At 43.0% G+C, this 20709-nt stretch overlaps 1 protein-coding gene across 7 annotated transcripts in view; it reads right to left on the reverse strand.

Moving 5' to 3' along the window:
* LOC127005109 (annexin B10-like) overlaps positions 1–18948 on the reverse strand; it is a 28752-nt gene extending 9804 nt beyond the window's left edge. For 2 of the 7 annotated variants that reach the window (XM_050873674.1, XM_050873673.1), the window contains exons 1-4: positions 18931–18948; positions 11564–12148; positions 2250–2426; positions 953–991 (exon numbers count right to left, since the gene is read on the reverse strand). In XM_050873674.1, the coding sequence (XP_050729631.1) occupies positions 953–991; positions 2250–2426; positions 11564–12148; positions 18931–18933 (804 nt within the window). In that variant the 5' untranslated portion in view covers positions 18934–18948. Of the gene's footprint in view, positions 1–952; positions 992–2249; positions 2427–6448; positions 6606–11342; positions 11400–11563; positions 12149–12701; positions 12739–18930 lie in introns of those variants that run through there. The other 5 variants (XM_050873675.1, XM_050873676.1, XM_050873677.1 and 2 more) reach the window with 4 other exon arrangements.
* Positions 18949–20709: the final 1761 nt, after the last annotated feature.

Below are 20709 nucleotides of genomic sequence, written 5' to 3' on the forward strand. Positions count from 1 at the left end.
ATCTTGTACCAGGCCAGTGGCTCTAAAATGATGGACACTTGACACTCAGAGAAGGAATTTCAATTCTAAGGAGAAGAATGTTTGCCAGAGGAGGAATTGGGGAGAATTTGCAGTAGTATATCAATCGATCAATCAATGGGGGCATATGGCAGGGGGCACACTGTTCAAGGGTCAAGCCTCAAAGGTCAGTGGGACAGAGATGAGCACTAAGGCCACACACAACTATAGAGTATGCCCCTCACTTTACTTTATATATGATACTTTTACTTTTGGATCAGAAGCAGATAGGGGAAAACAAAAACAAAAAAAAACAATGAGAAAAGAAAGCCATCAAAACTTGGAATGGAGATAATGAATTCACTAACATACACTACACAGAACTATGATGATAAACTATACTTCACCACAGGTCTTTTCAGCATATGTGAATGAAGAGCAACATAAACACATGCAAGAATCTTAAGAGAACAGAACAGGGGTGGAAGATGTTGCAGGCTCCTCTGAACTCCAGCAGCGTCAGCATTTGCTTTATGTTCAGTGCATTGCTTCTACTTCCCATTTGTGGCGGGCTTGAAGGGAAAGAATTGAGTGCGTGGAGCCATTATTGTTAAACGTATCAGCACCTCATGATGACTGTTTGGAAAGCCTCTCACAGAAGTTGCTGGGATTTTCATGGCCTGTTTTGTGTTCTTTGTTATAGTTCTGACTTCTGAACCTTGAATGGAAAATTGCCCATGAAAACCAGGTTAATCTTCTCTGTAGCCTTGGGAGATAGTCGTCATGTGAGCTGGATACGTTTAAGAATATGGACCTATGTGTGTATGTGTGTGTGTATGTGTGTGTAGGGCAGGGCAGAGTGTAGCCTAACGTATCAGCTCCTCATGCATAGAGACGCCGAGGCTGTTGGTAAGGTAGCGAGGATATGCGGTGTGAAGTGGGCTCATCAACTTACCCCCTCGAGTCCCTTCCCTGCCTTAGCGCCATCCTCGTCCTGCGGCAGGAGAGGGTCGCACGCACACACACACACACACGGGGACAAACAGAAGTCATCACCTTGACCTTGTGGAGTACCTGGCTCATGCAACAGCACCTCAGTTTACGTAGGTACACACACACACAAACACATGCAAACACACACACACACACATATCATAGTGGATCCCTAACAGACTTACTTAAATAATTGTAGATGACATACGTACTGACTTATTCTCATACTTTAGACACTCAAATTGCAATACAGGTAAATCTCCAGGTAAACATTAGCTAAACATAAGCCATATAGAAATATCTTTAAAATTAGGTATGCACTAATTATTCACTTCTACAGCTGAGTCCACAAAACAGAGCTACAGTATTAAGTATTTATGCAATAGATACATTTTTCCTCACTGCTAGAGCTAACAGACAATTTATGACAGTGCAACAATTCTAATCATATGCAAAATGGGTTACATAAGAATTTCAGTTCTCTTCAGTTCAATAGTTCAGTAATTAAATCTTCATAATGTTCAGTAAGGTAAAGTTCATCCTTCACACATACGCATCAGAGAAAGTGCAATAAACCCATCACCACACTTTTGTAGGATGGCAATGTGTGTTTCTCATTAGTAGTCACATAATTTTGAACTACATTATACTGTGTGCTTCCAGGTTATGTTATATACAGTCATCATCACACTGTATATAAGCAATCCAATAGTTTGTATATGATGTATAAATGTTATGTTCTGTTCTTCTGTCACCCTTGAGTAGCTGAACCATCACTGCATTTTGTCAATCTCTGGCCACACTCACCACAGTTCACAATGCCAACCACATACACAGCCACATCACAACAAGAAACTATGGTAAGGCTCAGAAACCAACCCACATCCCTTGTCCACATCCTTTACGCCATTTCCTTCTGACAATCACCCTATGTAATCCTTCCCAACCACACCCACACCCACATCCTAAACCCACATTCTTAGCCATACTCACTATACCTTTTCCTTCCATATCTGAACCTACAACTTTTTCCTCTTCCTTCTCCTCATCCTTAAATTTCACCACATAGACATCAATGACCCCAATCCACTCTTCCTCCTCCTCCTATACCCACATCCTTATCCATACTCCTTAATTAATCCTTATCCTTCAACACCTATACTAACCAGATCTCCCTCCTCCTCCTTTACACATATCCACAACTTCTATAATTCCCCTCCTCCTCCTCCTCCTCCTCCTCACCCTCCACACACACTAACCCTTCCATAGGCCTGCTGGTACTTGAGGAGGATTTGCTGTCGCTGGTCGGAGGTGCGGTGAGACAGGACCCCAATGATGGCAGCCTCGTCCGTGCCCAGCCCCTTCATGGCCTTGCGGAGGACGGAGGCATCGCCGCTGGGGTCGAAGCTGGCAATGTGGGTCACGGTGGGGATCTCCTGTAACATGGAGAGGTTGGGTTAAGGCACTGGTTGAGGGTTTTATTACTATTATTACTGCTATACCTATTGCCATGGTAGGAGTCTTCTGTAATGTGGAGAGAGGGTAGGTTAATAGGTTTTACTACTACTGTATTACTATTATTACTGCTACCGTATATTGAGTTATGGTAGGGGTTCTTCTGTAATGTGGAGAGAGGGTAGGTTAATAGGTTTCACTACTACTGTATTACTATTATTACTGCTACCGTATATTGAGTTATGGTAGGGGTTCTTCTGTAATGTGGAGAGAGGGTAGGTTAATAGGTTTCACTACTACTGTATTACTATTATTATTGCTACCGTATATTGAGTTATGGTAGGGGGTCTTCTGTAATGTGGAGAGAGGTTAGGTTAGTAGGGCACTGGTGGACTTAACATGAAAAAAGAAAAATATATATAAGACCTATCTATCTATCTATATTTCAGACACCCTGTTCCTGTTGTAGCCTATATACCTGCGACAATAAACTATCAATCAATCAATCAATCACTGCTTGCGGGTTTTATGACACTTACTATATACTATTGCTAAGATCATCACAAACATAATGAAGATGAAGTAAACAAGCTCTATTCCTTTATATTTCAGACGACATTATATCCCTCTGTGAAACTTCCCTTATAACTACGAGAGAGAGAGAGAGAGAGAGAGAGAGAGAGAGAGAGAGAGAGAGAGAATAATTAAGGAAAGACAGAAGGAAGGAAAGAAAGAAGAAAAAAAGGGAAGGAACAAAATAAAATAAAATAAAGGGAAGACAGAAAGAAGGCCAGAAAAAAGGACGAAAGAAAAAAGAAAGAAGAAAAAGAAAGACAAAGGGAGAAAGAAAGAGAAAAAAAATAAGGGGGTGGCCATGGCAGAGGGCGTACAGATCGAAGCGTCTCCAATTCATCAACTTTCCCTGTTCCGACACTCATCATAATATAATCAATCTCTTATCAATTCTATCTTCAATTCTCTTCCACTCTAAGGATCGATTTCACCGGTGGCCTCTCCCTGATACCCCATCCCCTCATATAGCCTACTCTCCGCACAAAGTCATCCTCATCTATTCTCCTCATGTATACTCTCCTCACAAAGTCATCCTCATATATACTCTCCTCACAAAGTCATCCTCATATATACTCTCCTCACAAAGTCATCCTCATATATACTCTCCTCACAAAGTCATCCTCATATATACTCTCCTCACAAAGTCATCCTCATCTATTATCCTTATACATACTCTCCTCACAAAGTCATCCTCATATATACTCTCCTCACAAAGTCATCCTCATCTATTATCCTTATACATACTCTCCTCACAAAGTCATCCTCATACATACTCTCCTCACAAAGTCATCCTCATTATTCTCGTCACGTGTTAATTCGAACCATCTCGGAATATACCTACCTCGCTTCATTCGACCACTTCACAATCCACTCCCCTCGCTGTTACACCCATATACCAATAAATCCTCCATGCATAAATACTCATTTCCACTGCGCATACTGTATTCAAGATTGTAAGAGTATTAACAAAGTGACGGAAGAAAGAGGAAGAGATGGAGGGGTTGAGTACAGGTGTCGAGCATTTAGCTAGATATCAGTGACAATTAACGGGCAGGATGTGGTATGACACGTGTTTCTTGATAATTATTCTCTCTCTCTCTCTCTCTCTCTCTCTCTCTCTCTCTCTCTCTCTCTCTCTCTTTCTCTCTCCCAAACCCATTAGCAGATAAGGTAATAGATAGGACACATGAGAGAGAGAGAGAGAGAGAGAGAGAGAGAGAGAGAGAGAGAGAGAGAGAGAGAGAGAGAGAGAGAGAATATTATAAATACAAATGTTCACTTAATAAGGTAACACATCAATTTATAACCAACACGTGAGTATTCTAAGATTTGTTAGATTAACCTCTGAAACCAGACATCAGTTTAACTCAACCAAGTTTGCGAGTTATATCCACTGATCTCTAATATAACATAATACAGATCAGTGGTTATATCAGATTAGAATATCAATATCATAGCTCAAACAAAATAAAAAAGAAATGGGAAATGAAAGACGAATCATGAGCTTTAAGATCCATTTGACTGTGCTGCGTAAATGCTAAATAGTATGATAAGGAGCTTTAACACACTTTTTATGGTGCTAAATTAAACAATCTTAAGTGCCACATGGGGTCAAATAGACGCTCTCCTTTCCTACTGGGCCGTTTCCTTGACATAAACATTTTCAACTACATAGAAGTCAGCCAAATCCCGTTCCCCACAATCTTTCTATGAACCATTTGACGGGTTAATGGGTACAGACAACACAGTATAGGTTTCTCCGCTAGTATTAATTAATATGATGCAAGAATGGGGTAAATATGGGAATGTAGATATCCACGAAGCCGAGTAGAGGCTGGATTATAATTAGTTTTAAAGCTTATAGGAATTCACATAACATAGCCAACCAATACATTAACAAAGACGATATATTACAATCCTTGAAATTTCCACTTGTTGTCATATGGTAATAGCGAAGGATGTAATGCGTTGCTAACATCTGCCAGGCTATCAAAATCCTGAGACGAATAAATTAAAAGTAGCATGATCGACTGTACTGACTCATAATGGTGCAGTGTGTGTGTGTGTGTGTGTGTGTGTGTATAGTGAATAGGATACTTCAAGGTCTCTCTCACACACACACACACACACCACAGTCATGCAAAAACGAACTGCTTTTCTCCACCTCCTTCACATTTTTGCGTTTTCTCTTTTCCCTCATTATATTTGAAGGCTAAACTGCAATGCTTCTTGCCTTCAGGGAGGAGAAAAGCGAGAACTGCAGTCCCTTGGTGATACAATAATGACGCTTATTGGGAATGTTTTCGAATTTGTCATGTCATCCACGGTTTTTTCCTGTTCCTCCAGCTCCTCCTTCATTTTTTTTTCTTTATTCTCCCTCCTTTTCTGTCCTCTTCATTCTCCTCCTCTCTCCTTCATTGATTCTTCCTCGAGATCTCTACTCTCTTCCTCTCTTCCTCCTCCTCCTCCTCTTTCCTCTCTTCCTCCTCCTCAGTAATTTTTTCATCTTTCCTCGTACTTCTTTACTCTTCTCCCTCCTCATCTTTCCTCTCTCTTTCTTTCCTCCCTTCTTGCCCCTCCTATCTCCTCTTCCTCCTTCTCTTTCTTCTCATCCTCTTCCTCCTCTTACCAATTTCACGGGCATGTGTGTATGTATTAAGTAACGTACGGTATGTGTCTGTTTGTTGTAGATAGGTCTATTTCTGGCTCTTCCCCTGCCATCATCATCCCCTCACCATCACCACCACCATCACCATCATCACTGCAGTGTCTTATTGTATCACCATTATCCAATATAGCTTCTATCACCACTATCACGTACCCTTCCTACACTACCTATCACCATCAACGTCACTATCATCATCATCCTCATTCTCTCACCATCATCACCAATATGTCAACCCCCATATATCACCACGAACACCTTTTCTTCACCATCTCATCACTATCAACACCATCACCTATCACCACAACTCCCGTCACTGCCTATCGTCACTAACACCATTATCACTATCACCACAGTTTGCTACTACCTATCACTACTAACACCACTCTCATCCTACACTATCATCATTAACATCACTATCACCATCAACATCACTTGTACACTTGCTTCCTTCACCATCCTCACCACCGTGTTGAAAGTTCCGGTGATGGTGACTCATTCTCTAGCACTCTCTCATCACCATCATCACAATACCTCCATCTTCTTATTCTTCCCTATACTCCTCCTCTTTTCTTTATTCTCATATTCGTATAACACAACTATGTTTCAAAGATCACCCATTTCACTGACCCATTTCACTGTATTCTATCACTATTTTTCCTTTCCCTCCTTCCTTTCTTCCCTTCTCTCCTCCTCCTCTTCTCCCGTTCACTGTCACTCACTCTCGTACTTAAGTATAACGAATTAATACAACGTTCAACTTACGGTATAGTCTGTGACATACGCCATCTCTTCGCCTTCAGTGTAAATGTCAGACTAACGTGCCTCTCTCTCTCTCTCTCTCTCTCTCTCTCTCTCCGGACACTCCCCCTCTCTGTCTCCCCCTGTCTCTACTCCTTTAGCTTGAGTTGCCAACAGCTCTCTCTCTCTCTCTCACTCTCTCTCTCTCAATTCTAGCATGTGGGTACCCTTAGGACTTGTACTCACCCTGTTATTGGACGTTATTTATTACTACCTTACAGTCTCATTCTTTTCTAACTTCTTTTCTATCTCTCTATCTCTCTTTCGATCTTCTTTAATACCATCTATCCATCTATCTTCTCTTATACCCATTTCTCTACCTTCTTTTCTATCTTTATCTATCTTCTGTATTAGTATCTTATTTTCTCATTCTTTTCTATCTGTTGTTTCTTGTTTGAATGTGTTGTTTGTGTGTAAATTTATGTAACTTGGTGTGGATATTTATAAAGCTGTAAGCACTCGGACGCATTCTTGCTTCTTTACGAGTGACTAAATGCGTGGAAATGCAAGGTTGAGTTTTTTTTGCTTATGGTGCGAATAGCAATAAGCATTCTCTCTCTCTCTCTCTCTCTCTCTCTCTTTTACTACTACTACTACTACTACTACTATACTTACTATATATTTTTTACCACCACCACCACTACTACTACTATTGCTAATACTACTACTGGATAGGTACAAATATAATACACGATACCCAAAATTCACTATACGATGTTGCATAATGTTATTACGTAAGAACATATGGCAATAAGAAAGGTTATATCACCATATTTTCTCATTCTTTTGTCTCTTTTTTATATCTATTTTATATATTTTCTTTGTTACGGTACCTCTCATTCTTTTCTAACTTGTTTATCTTTCAATCTATCTTATCTGTCTTCTTTGTTACAGTACCTAGCTCTTTCTCATTCCTTTTTATGTTCTCTCTATCTTTCAATCTTCTTTTGTATCCATCTTTCTGATCTATCTTCTTCCTATCTTCTTTGTTACGATATATACCTCTTTCTCATCCATTCCTATCTTCTATCTATCTTTTTACTTCTTTTCTTTCGATCTATCTACCTTACTGATCTATCTTCTTCCTATATTCTTTGTTACTACCTGGTTCTCATTCTTTTCTATATTCATTTGTCTATTTTTTGCCGATGATCATTTTATTCCCCTGCACCTTATACCCCGTTCTTCCTGGGATGTGTAGTTTGCCTTTCCCAGTGCAAGCTATGTAGAAAAAAAATGGCTCTGGTCTCTTATACCCCTTCTTCACACGCCTCACAAGCGTTTGAGAGTACCCGAGTATTTATTTTTATAGTGCTCTCTCTCTCTCTCTCTCTCTCTCTCTCTCTCTCTCCATGGGTATTGCTCCTCTTACATAATGCACATCTCTCTCTCTCTCTCTCTCTCTCTCTCTCTCTCTCCATGGGTATTGCTCCTCTTACATAATGCACATCTCTCTCTCTCTCTCTCAATGGGTGTGGCTCCTCTTACATAACGCACATGAACAATTTTTTTTTTCCTTTTATCATTGATCTTGCACGCATATCCCTTCCCTTCCCTTCTCTTATGTTCCCCTTCCCTTCTGTCTCTTCCTTCCCCTCCCCTGTCTCTCTTATTTCCTTCCCTTCCTTCCCTTCTCCTACCTCTCTCCTCTTCCCTTTCCCTTCTCCTACCTCTCCCCTCTTCCCTTCCCTTCCTTTTCCTGTCCTTCCCTTCTTCTACCTCTCCCCTCTTCCCTTTCCCTTCCCGTCCTTCCCTTCTGCGTCTCCATTTCCTCTCCTCAAACCTTCCCTTCCCTTCTCCTACCTCTACTCTTACCCCTTACGCATATTATACGCTTGGCATAATTATACAAACACACACTTGTATATTTATGACATTATCAGTTCTCTCTCTCTCTCTCTCTCTCTCTCTCTCTCTCTCTCTCTCTCTCTCACACACACACACACACACACACATCACTATCGGTTAATTTATAAGTTTTTGATAGTAAAGTATTTCTATTTATCTAATTACATGGGAGTTTTTGGTTGGAAGAACGATGAGGAAGAAGAGAAAGGGGAGGAGCAACTACAAGGAAGAGAAGGAGGAGGAAGGGGAGGAGAAATAAATAGGAAAAAAGGAAGACAGCGATTAGGAAATTCAAGAAGAAAAAAAAAAGAAATATAGATGGATAGACGGATATAAACATTGATAAACATGATATGACAGACAGAAGAGTGAAACAAAAGATAGATAGATTTATTTATTTATTTATTACGTTTTCGCCTGTGGCGCCGGTGTGATGTCATGAGACATCCCTGGATCGTGAGACATCCCATCCTGTATACATACATGAATTTCGACAAGCGACAAGGTACCGTGTCTTTTGTCGACTGCTTGTCGGGATCTGTTCCACTTAAATTTATTTATATTATAATGAAAGCAAATGATGACGCATGTATGTATAAAACTAGGATATCAAACATCACTTCTTCTTGTGACCTGTTCCGCTTTGCATCGCTTTTTAGGTCCTCCTTGGTACTTTTTTATACTTAGATGCTTCACTTTGTTACTCTGGGATAGTGAAGATTGGGTTCCACGATGCGAAGTTCAGGATGGGATGTCTTACGATACCGGATGTCTCATGACACCACACCGTAGGCTTCCGTGTAGTAGGGCCTGATGGTCGCAGGGTTAAGCCTCGGTCGGTCCCAGCCCGTTGTGGCGCAGGCAAGTGTTTATTGTGGACCCACCTTGCAAGAAGAAGGGAATAAACAGATAAATAGATAAGTAGGTAGATAAATAAATAGCAGTAAAGAAAAGAGAAGGAACCATGCATAAAATAGACAGATGTGTAGGGCCTATAGGTAGATAAAAAGAGATGCAAAGATACATATATACATGCACACATACACAAATAGAAAGAGTGAGAAAAAAAAAGAAAATTAAAGACAAAGATAGAATGACTGACAGATAAACAGGAACAGCTAAACGAGGAACAAGACAACACATTAGGCTATGACGAATGAAAAGAAGAAAGAGAAAGAAAAAAGAAAACACTCAAGGAAAGATTTCACCACTGTCTCTAAACCACACAAAGGACGGACTGAGACAACCTTACGTGAATAATTATAGTGAAAGGTTATTATAGGCATTTAGCAGCGGCGACAGATGTAAAGAGGACGAACTGAGATTAGAGCGATTTTTATTTTATTTTACAGCAAAGGAAAGAAAAGGTGAAAGAAAAATGCCAGGAATGTTACGTAAGGGAGTGGGCTAAAGGAATAGTGTGAGAAAGATATTTTAATACTTAGTAGGAAAATCTATAATAAGAGATGAATAAAAAATGCGTATATATAGGATTGTGTTTGATGTTTAGAGAGAGAGAGAGAGAGAGAGAGAGAGAGAGAGAGAGAGAGAGAGAGAGAGAATCTTCGTCATTCGGAATTATTTGTGTGTGTGTGTGTGTGTGTGTGTGTGTGTGTAATGAGGCTGCACAAGTGTTCATCTCCACACCTTTCTAGAAGAAGAGAAATCATCAAAACTTTTTACTAGTATAAGAAAAAAATAAGAAAGAAATGAAGGAAGAGCCACAGAAAGAATATAATAGGAAATACAGAAAACCATAAGTGTGTGTGTGTGTGTGTGTGTGTGTGTGTGTGTGAGGGCCAACACACTATTATACATCGATTTTGGTACTGAGAGAGAGAGAGAGAGAGAGAGAGAGAGAGAGGACACGGAGGGTGGGAGGAGGAAAGTAGTCTGACTGGCGCCAGCTATTCCTCCCCCTCCTCCTCCTCCTCCTGCTAACGCCACTGCTGAACCATACGCCCTCCTCTTCTTCTTCCTCCTCCTCCTTCATTTTCTGGCCCTTCCCGTATCCCATTATCTCTCCCCCTCTTTCGTAATATCCTCCCTCTCACTCTTCTTTTTCTTCCTTCTTCCTCTTCCGTCCTAATCTTTCCTTCTCTTTCCTCCTATACACTTCCCTCCCTCCCTCCCTCCCTCAACACCGTCACTATCACCATTATCCTCATTCTCTCACCATCATCACCAATATGTCACCCCCCATACATCACCACGAACATATCTTTCCTTCACTATATCATCACTATCAACACCATCACCTCGATCTATCACCACAATTTCCGTCACTGCCAATCGCCATAACACCATATTATCACTATCACCACAGCTTGCCACTATACGTATCACCACTAACACCATCTTCACTATCACCACTTTCCCTCCCTCCCTCCCTTCTCTTTTCTTCTTTTCCTTGTCCTTCTCCCATGTTTCATATTTCTCTCTCTTCCTCACTTCCCTCTCCCATTCAAGATATAAATGATGCGTCTTCCCCAGAGAGAGAGAGAGAGAGAGAGAGAGAGAGAATCTAAAAAAAAAATAGTATGGCACTGAAATAGATGTTGAAATTATGCTGTAGGTTCTCTCTCTCTCTCTCTCTCTCTCTCTCTCTCTCTCTCTCCAAGGGTATTGCTCCTCTTACATAATGCACATCTCTCTCTCTCTCTCTCTCTCTCTCTCTCTCCATGGGTATTGCTCCTCTTACATAAGAACATAAGAACATAAGAACGCAGGAGTCTGCAAGAGGCCGGTAGGCCTGTACGAGGCAGCTCCTCTCTCTCTCTCTCTCTCTCTCTCTCTCTCTCTCTCTCTCTCTCTCTCTCTCTCTCTCTCTCTCTCTCTTTCTCTCTCTCTCTCTCTCTCCAGTAGTTTTTTTCTTCAACTTTCGGCTTCACAAGCATTTGTAACTCAGCCACACAGAGAGGAAAGAGAAAAACAAGTCCTGCCTCCCTACTTTAAAACGTCAAATGCTACTGTAATTAGGCGTATGCTCCGTCCTGCACACACAGGTTACCATTATGTCTGCCCCGCGGCGCGTCGTGACACACTGTGCCATGGTGTTGGCTGCGGCGCCACGCCCCCCGCGGGCTATCGCTGCGGCCTCCCCCTGGCGGTGTGGGGCGCGATAAGGCCCACCGTTAGGCAAGCCCCGCGGCCGCGATGACCCGGGGGGGGTACACTGCGCCGCGAGGGGAGGACAGGGAGGGGCAGGGCAAGGTGGGCTGCAGTACTCACCGTGTAGGGGCTGAAGCTGCCTCCCTGGGGCGTCCCGCCGTATTGTTGGCCCATGGCGGGGCTGCCTCCGTAGCTGGGCTGGCCGTAGGCAGGGTACCCTTGTGCTCCAGATGTTGGCGGGTAGCCGGGGGCTCCAGTGGCTGAGGGGTATCCTGGCCCCCCCGTGGCTGGTGAGTATCCTGGCGCCCCTGTGGCTGGTGGGTATCCCGGCGCGCCTGAGGCTGGCGGGTAGGCGCCGGCCCCTGGGGCAGGCGGATAGGGCGAGGAGCCGCCCGCAGGGGCGTAGGGTGCCGCCCCCGAGGCTGGTGGGTAGGGCGCCACCCCCCCTGCTGGCGGGTAGGGGGACGCCCCTGGGGCTGGCGGGTAGGGCGAAGCTCCTGGCGCCGGAGGGTAGGGCGACGTCCCCGATGTGGGCGGGTAAGGCGACGCCCCCGGGGCTGGCGGGTACCCTCCTGGGGCAGGAGGGTATGGGGATGCTCCTGGGGCGGGGGGGTAGGGTGACATCCCCCCGGCAGGTGGGTAGGGCGCTGCCCCCCCTGCTGGCGGGTAGGGCGCTGCTCCGGGGGCTGGCGGGTACGGCGAGCCCTGTGGGAAGACATTGTTAGGGGCTACGAGGGGGGAGGGGGGCACAGCACGGCACTAGGGACGGGCGCCAACCCTCCGCCTCATGCCCCGCGCTGATCTGCTGGCGGGGCGGGGCGGGGCGGGGGTAGGCAGGCTGGGAGGGTGACTCAGGCAGGCATCACGGCTGGAGGGGCTGAAGGGGTCTTAGAAACTGGGGAGATGTGCACACAGTGTTAGGAACACACACACACACACACACACACACACACACACACACACACGGGCACGTGCATGGCGAAGGCGGCGGGTACAGGCGTGCCCAAGTGGAGAGAAAGATGAAGAAAGAGAGTAGGTAAGAAAAAGAACGAGAAAAACAACAATGAAATAAAGTGAAAAACAAGAGAAAATACCATCTGTTGACACACTAACTGACTAATTAAACAAAAACGCGACTTATTCAACATTAATTAATTAATCATTGCAAATACACACACACACACACACACACACACACACACACACACTCAACAGGTGGACAAAGGTTCTAATTAGGAATTCCACGTGCATTTCTCACCTGGCCAAAGCCGTGAGACTGGGTTGTTGCTTCCTGGGTACATCTGGGTAGAGACGGGGGAGGGGGGAGGGAGGGAGGTATTAGGTGGTGATGTAATTGCTTGTGATGTGGGTGGTGATGAAGATGCAATAACAGGTGCTTTTAAATGGTGTTGTGGATGTGTTTTCAGAAGGTCGTGCAGTGGTGGGGAATGTGTTGGTGGGGGATGTTCTAGATGATGAGGTGGTTTGGGGGATGCTAGGGTGATGACGGTTGTGGTGATGTCTCTCAAGGATGATGACGTATTGGTGAAAATTAAATAAGTGATATCCTATACCCTTCCCCATACCTCCAATCTTATCCCATTCTACTGATCCCTTCTCCGCCCTCTTCCTCTTTCCTTTCCTCCTTTTACCCTCACCTCTTTCTCTTCCCTTATCTTCTTCTTTCATTGTTTTTCCTTCTTTTCCATGTTTCGTAATGATGAGCAGTTCGTGATGTCCCAGTAATAGAAATGCAAGTAACAATATTCTAACACAAAATCCCAACTTCTAAATAATTCTTCCCTAACTAACCCCTAACCTTCCCTCAATCCCCAGTCCCCCCCTTTCAATCCCAACCTCCACCACATATGTACACCTGTCAACCCTCGTCTACCTCCGCACACTCCCCCAACCCAATGCCCCAACAACTTCTCCACCCCAATCCCCACCTCGTCTACCTTCCCACACCTCCCAATTCCTACCTCGAACCCTCCACCACCTCTTCATCCCCCATCCCCTCTCATACCCCCTTAATTATAGTCTGTTCGGAGCATGAAGGGGTTCAAGGCGTGGCAGATTCCAGAATTCCCATGAGTGCAGCGCTGCCAGTTCGACCGCCATCAGCTTAGCACCTCCTGGCCTATCCACCCACAACCCACTTGCTTATCTTCTCTCCTCTCTACCCGGGGAGGACCAAGGGGACACACCGACCACCACACCACCACCACCACCACTGCCAACACCACAACGTGGCAACATGGGAAAAATTTCGCCACATGTCATTGACCGGCGCAAACTTGTTATAATCCTAAACATCGACACTATTGTACATATGTACCTTCTCACTATACACAGAATATGGCAAAATATCGCTTAAATAGCACATGATGGGAAATAAGAGAGAGACGCATGTACAAAAGCGATTTGACAGCATGGGTATAGTAAACGACGATACCAGCTCCACCTGAACCGCCTTTCTTCCACCCTCCATCCCCCACCCATCACATACATTGTCCTCCCACCTTCCATCCCCCACCTCACACCTTACCATCCGAAACTTTCCACATCATCTCTCTCTCACCTGACCTGATTCCCAACCCATCGCCACTATCCCTCCCCACAGCCCGTCTCACCTCACCCGATTCCTACTCCTTCCTTCCTCTGCCCCTTGACCCCTTCCCTTCCTCACTCACCTCCTCCTCCCTCCTTCAGCCTCCTCCAAAGAATCTCACGTCGTGCTAAAGGATTAATGTCGTCTGCAAATACTTTTTTGTTGTTTATTTTTGAGCATTTGTGAAGAGAGAGAGAGAGAGAGAGAGAGAGAGAGAGAGAGAGAGAGAGAGAGAGAGAGAGAGAGAGTTATCATGCTAGAAATCACGTTTTGTCATGTCACTGTCAGAAATTGTATAAACATGATCATGAATACTTTTCTTGTTTGCGTTTCTTTCGTTCCTTATTGTTGTTTATGTTATAGCGATGTGATAGTCTGCTGCAAAAAAGATCAGTGCAGATTAAAGCAAAATATCAAAAATGATACGAAGAAAATATCAATGTCATCAATAATAATAATAATATTAATAATAATAATAATAATAATAGTTAATAATTTGCTTATGAATATCACCACGATGTCTTTTATATGAGACAAAAAAAACGTAAATCTATTATAAACTTAGTCAAATTGCAACTACAAAAACATATCTATAAAAATAATCAGACACACATCTTATATCTCAGGTGAGTAAGAGGCAGGTGACATTATCAGCAAAAAAAAAAAAAAAAAAAAAAAAAAAAAAAAAAAATAATAATAATAATAATAATAATAATAAATAAAAAAATAAAAATAAATAAAGGGGGGTTCCTGTTCAATTTTTTTCCTTTTTTTCTGCTAATCACGAGACTGTAGGCGAATAACAGCCGGCACGATAGTCATATATTACCAGAACCATCTTGAAAATTAATGAGTTTCAAATTACTTCTTATCGCCATTCTGTCACCATTAACGATAAAGAACCGGAGTAACATAGTAAAGAGTGATTTCCTTCTCTTCGTTCCTTTCCCACAACATTAACATTTATACAGCCAGATTATATTCGAATTCTGGTCCCTTTTCCTCTCTCTTTCATAATCACGTGTTTCTTTGTTCTTCCTATTCCTTTTTTTCCCTTTTTCTACTGGTTACCAATGTGTTGAAATGTAAAATAACAGTTCGTTGTGTAAACTTTTAGAATCGTGGAACCATCTTGAGAATTCGGCTTGTTACATTTTATCGCCGCATTGATACTATTAACGATAAAGAGCCAAAGTAATTATGGTCGGATTTCCCTTCCTTTCAATTCCTGTACAAACGTCAATACAGGTGTAGATTATAGTCGACTTTTGGTCTCTCGTTCCTTCAGTTCAAACCCTGTGCATATTGTTCTTCCTTTTCACGAGTCACGAGTGTGTGTTGAGTACAAACAAAACTGACAGGACAAAACATTTGGGTCGGTATTCCCTGACGCTTTCTCCGCCTCACAACAACAACTATTTCAAAGGCCGTGGAAGATGTCAATTGGCTTTCATGAGTGTTTGTTTCTTACGTTCATGCGGTTACAGAAGAATGGTCAGAGTACCACCACGGTCATGAAAGTATCCAGGAAACTATACACCTACGAAAACCGTGTCAAATATAATTATGTGCTTGGGCGCCGAAATGTTTTAAAGATATAACCCTTAGAATCAGCAAGAACCAGTGGAACGCCAGCACTCCTCGGGCGAGCAGCCGGGTGGCCCTGCTACGGAGGCGAGGTGGACCCGTGGGGTATTCCTCGCTTAGGGCCACCCCTCCGTGGTCGGGTCGACCAGTCGGCTGTCGCACGAGTACCGCTACGCATGGGTGTCTGCTGGGAGCCTGCCCAGAGAGCTCAGTGCTCGTCGCTGCTCGCCGGCTTTACCCGTGGCTGTGGCGGCGGCGGAGAGTTTCCCCACACCTGCCGCACGCCAGCGGCGGGTTCTCTCAGACGATGGCCGTCGCATAGACAAAGGCCCGTTGCCCCTTTTTAGGGGGTAAATCTTAAAAGAAGAAGAAGCAAGAACCGTTTGAGAGCCACAACAACATTATACGGTGTAATTCCCTTCCCTTCATTCATTTTAACTTTGCTCTCTCGATAACAGCTAGTTTGATCGAATTCAACCTCCATCGATTTCCATAACCAGGTGCTTCCCTTTACACTTTTCCCAAGGTTGCTGCTGTGAGGTTTGAAAGTCAGTATAGAAGACAAATAATAGTACGCACGTCGTAAAAGTATAGAAGCAAGATATACGAGCGTGTTGATAAAACTAATCTTTAATTTTTCTTCAAATCCTCCTGCTGGTCTCCTAGAATGTGTGAAAGTGCAGATAATTTTATACACTTCCTTTCTCTCTTTAATAACATATTAGCGATTTCTGAGAATAGAAGCTTAGTCAAATCTACTCCTTTCTATCAAATATTCATAACCAAGAGACTGTTTTTTCTCCTAGATTTTCCTGCTGCTCGTCAGAATGTGTTGAAAGCAAAATACTTTTTCATATTCCTTTCTCGAAACTTTGCGCTTCCTGAGAATAGGTTTGACTGAATCTTAGCTCCTTTTCTTCACATCAAATATTCATAACCACGTACTTTTTGCTCGCTTCCTGTTGCCTCCAGAATGTATTAAAAGAGGATAACACTTCTTTCTGTTCCTTTCGAAAACTTTGCGCCCCAAGAATAGGTTTGATCGAATTTAGTCTTTTCTTCACATCAATATTCATAACCACGTGATTTTTGTTCTTTTCCCTGCTGTTCTCCAGGTCGTAATGCCAAAAGCGGATATAACACTTCTTTTCGTTCCTTTCTCGGAACTCTTGCGTACTCGAGAATAGCTAGATAGAATTTTAGTCTTTTTTTCCCATCAGCCATTCACAGCCACGTGGTTTTTGTTCTTTTTCCTTCTTCACTTTTTCCTGCTGCTTCAGAATGTGTGATGAAAGAGGATAACACTTTTCATTTCTTTCTCAAACTTCTTTGCGCCTTCGAGAATAGGGTTTGATCGAATTTAGTCTTTTTCTTCACATTAATATTCATAGCCATAGGGTCTTTGTTCTTTTCCTCCAGTTGCTCTCCAGAATGTATTAAAAGCGATAAACACTTTTCCATATCTTTCAAAACTTTGCGCCTCGAGAACAGGTTTGATCGAATTCCGTCTTTGTTCTTCACATCAAGTATTCATAACAACGTGATTTTTCTTCCCTTTCCTTCCGCAAGCTTTCTCCTGCTGCTCGCCAGTATTGGTTAAAGCGGATATTTCTTAGGATCTGTTTCTTAACTTATAGTGTATTCCAAATCACTTCTTATCGACGCAATGTGACACTGACGATAACAAAGAACGACAGCCAACTAAATATATGATTTCTTTATTTTAATGTTTCTTTTACCTTAATGCTCACGAGAATAGTTGATTTAACCGAAGGAATGATTTTTTTTTTATAGTCCCACTCTTTTCTACATAACTCACAGTCAGGTGCTTATTATTTTCCGTGTGTGTCATTTCCTGCTGCTCGAAAGAATGTATTGAATGAAGATAAGGTATAGGAATGGTTGTTTTAGGTAATGAGAAGAGATTATCTGTTCCTTTCTTTCCTTCAATTCATAAACTCGTTCTTCTTGTTCTTATTTTGTCCCTTTCACTGTCCTTATTGCTTCTGCCCTTTCCCTGTTCTTATTTTTCTTTTGTCCTTTCCCTGTCTTTTATTTCTCCTGTGTCCTGCTTTCGTCTTTTCTTTTCGTTTTTCTTCTCTTCGTATTTTTTTTCTCTTCTTTCGCTTTTCGTCACCTTTCTTTTCTTTCGCTTTCTTCTGTTTTTCTTTCTTTCTTCTTTTCTTTCGTTTCGTCCTCCTCCTATACTTTCGTCCTGCTGCTTCAAAGAACGTATACTAAACGCAGATAAAGTTCGGAAAGTAATAACGATATAATGCTTATGTAATGAATGGAAATAAACCTCATAAACATAGTAACTAGGAATCTTTTAAACACCGCCCACACTTGAACCCTCTCGATCCGCGTGTTCCTGATGACCTCCTAACGACTCCAAGCATGCACACTAACGATTTAAAAACACAGCAGGACCATGAAAGACACTGCACTGCGACGAAAACCTTAAAATCGTGGTGCCGTGACCTTGGTGTGGTTATGAATTAAGTGGTAGCACAGTGAATAATAAGTTTCTTTTCCACACACACAATACCCACTATTAGTTATCGAAATGGTGAAGGGGATGAAAAAAGCGGTTAGAGTGGACGCAAATACAAGTAATAATGAAGTTAAAAAGTTATAATCCCTCTCAAAAGTAATGCATGACAACTGAAGGGTATAGGGATAAGCTGAAATGCCAATATATTTAAGTAATACGTATTATAACCCAAGTCTCCAGTCACTACCACCACCACCACACACAATGCAACACTTCCTCGGGCACTCTGGCACTGTCACTCGGAGCTGCGGCGTGGCACAGATAAATTTAAAGGAGCAGGTACCGTGGAGATCCTTAGAACGTCTACTGGTCAACGTTACTACAGCACTAAGATATTACGGTACGATAACTGCGGCCCCAGGCACCACGAGATAGGGCTGATGCCGAGGATTATATAACGTAAGGGTTTGTCTGTAGCCTATAGTGTCGTTTAGTTAGAGTGTTAGTTCGAGGGGTTTGTTAATAAGTGTGGGGTTTTGAAGGGGGTTTGTGTAGTTTTTTGAGGTTTTGTGTTGATGTAGGTGACTCGTACGCCCGCCAGTGGTGTTCTCTGTAAATAGTTCCCTTGAATAGTTCAGCTTCTCTCTCTCTCTCTCTCTCTGGTCTACATACACTGCTACGGGCATTACATAAAGCAGAACAGCCTTTTTTCTTCCTCCTCCTCCTCCTCCCAACACCTAAAAATTAAATGAGATACAATACATTTAACTTACTAACAAGCTATATACTACTAACCATGAACCAAATGAGAAACTGTACAATAACTATCCTGAGGTCACGGCTGGGGAGGGGAGGAGATGAGGCCGCGGATAAGAGGGGTTGAAAACACGTACCACACACACCCTGATCCTTATCGTCAGAGTGAGAAGGCTATTTCCTGTGTTCTGCTAACGTCATTTCCAGAGCTGCCTAAGGGGAGGGGGGGAGGGGCATCAACGTCATCACTATTACTCATCATCACCATCCCCTATCACCACCCTTATCCACTATCACAATTAACGTACTGTCATCCACAATCACTAACATTACAATAAACTATCAATCAATCAATCAACCATCCATCCACACAGCAAATCACCATCATCACTATGCACTTCACCACCATCATCACTATCCCCTTCACCACCATCATCACTATCCCCTTCACTACCATCATTCACTATCACCACTATCATCCACCGACACCATCACTATATAACCTCCCATTTACACAGCTTAAATGAAAGGGAGTACATCACCATATCACTATCATTATCACCATCACCACTCACCACCATCCTCCACAACTACCACTATCATGACCATCTACCACCACCATCACTACAACCACCCATCCACACAGCCTAAGTGGGTGGGAAGGAGTACATCACCATCTATCTATCACCATCACCACCGTTATCACTGCAACCACTCATCAACACAGCCTAAGTGGGTGGGAGGGAGTACATCACCACTATCTATCACCATCACCACCGTTATCACTGCAACCACTCATCAACACACACACACACACAGCTAGGTAAATATAACTACACACATGAACAAAACAGTAGTGGTCATAAGTAGAGTAAAATATAATAATAATAATAATAATAATAATAATGATGAGCAGCCTATATAAACATTAGTAAATAAGTGAAACCCAGAAATAATCCTACAAGTCAAGTCTTCAAGAACATCAACCTGTACCATAAACCCACAAGAAAACAATTAAAATCACACTATTATAGCTTAGATTCCTGCTTGCTGAATCTAATCCATCTTCACACCACCAAGAATGACAAAACAAACCACTGATGCATTTCAACACTTTATATTCTCAAGTCCGTCATAATTGTGCTTCTTTGAATGCAAACACACATACATACATACACTCCATAAAATATATCAGGTGGCTCTTAATTAATTACCTGGAGGACTTACTTAAGGTGGTTGTTGCAAGGTCTTTCAGCTGGTCCTTCACTGCCAAGGCCAAGGGCACCCCTGTTAGCATACATCACAGTCACATATCACTGCCACACCCCGGGGTAGAGAGGGGGTGTAGAGGTGGGAGAGGGGTGATGGGTGAGAGCTGAAGGGTGCTGAGGGAGTGCTGAGGGCTGCTACTGGGTGCTGAGTGAGTGCTGCTGAAGGGTGATAGAATAGAGAAGGTCTGTAGAGGGGTGTAAAGGGGTGCTGAGTAGTGTTAATAGTGCTGAACGATGCTGAAGTGTGATGAGGGGTGCTAGTATAGAGAGGGGCTGTAGAGGGGTGTAAAGGGGTGCTGAGTAGTGTTAATAGTGCTGAACGATGCTGAAAGGTGATGAGGGGTGCCCTAATATAGATAGAGGGGCTGTAGAGGGTGTAAAGGTGCTGAGAAAAGTTAATAGTGCTGAACGATGCTGAAAGGTGATGAGGGTGCTAGTATAGAGAGGGGCTGTAGAGAGGTGTCAAGGGCTGCTGAAGGGTATTGAAAGGTGCTGAAGGGTGCTGAGGAAGTGCTGAAGGATGCTGAGGGAGAAGTGAGGGATGCTT

This window comes from Eriocheir sinensis, chromosome 29, assembly GCF_024679095.1.
Source record: "Eriocheir sinensis breed Jianghai 21 chromosome 29, ASM2467909v1, whole genome shotgun sequence".
In the NCBI taxonomy this organism is placed as follows: domain Eukaryota; kingdom Metazoa; phylum Arthropoda; class Malacostraca; order Decapoda; family Varunidae; genus Eriocheir; species Eriocheir sinensis.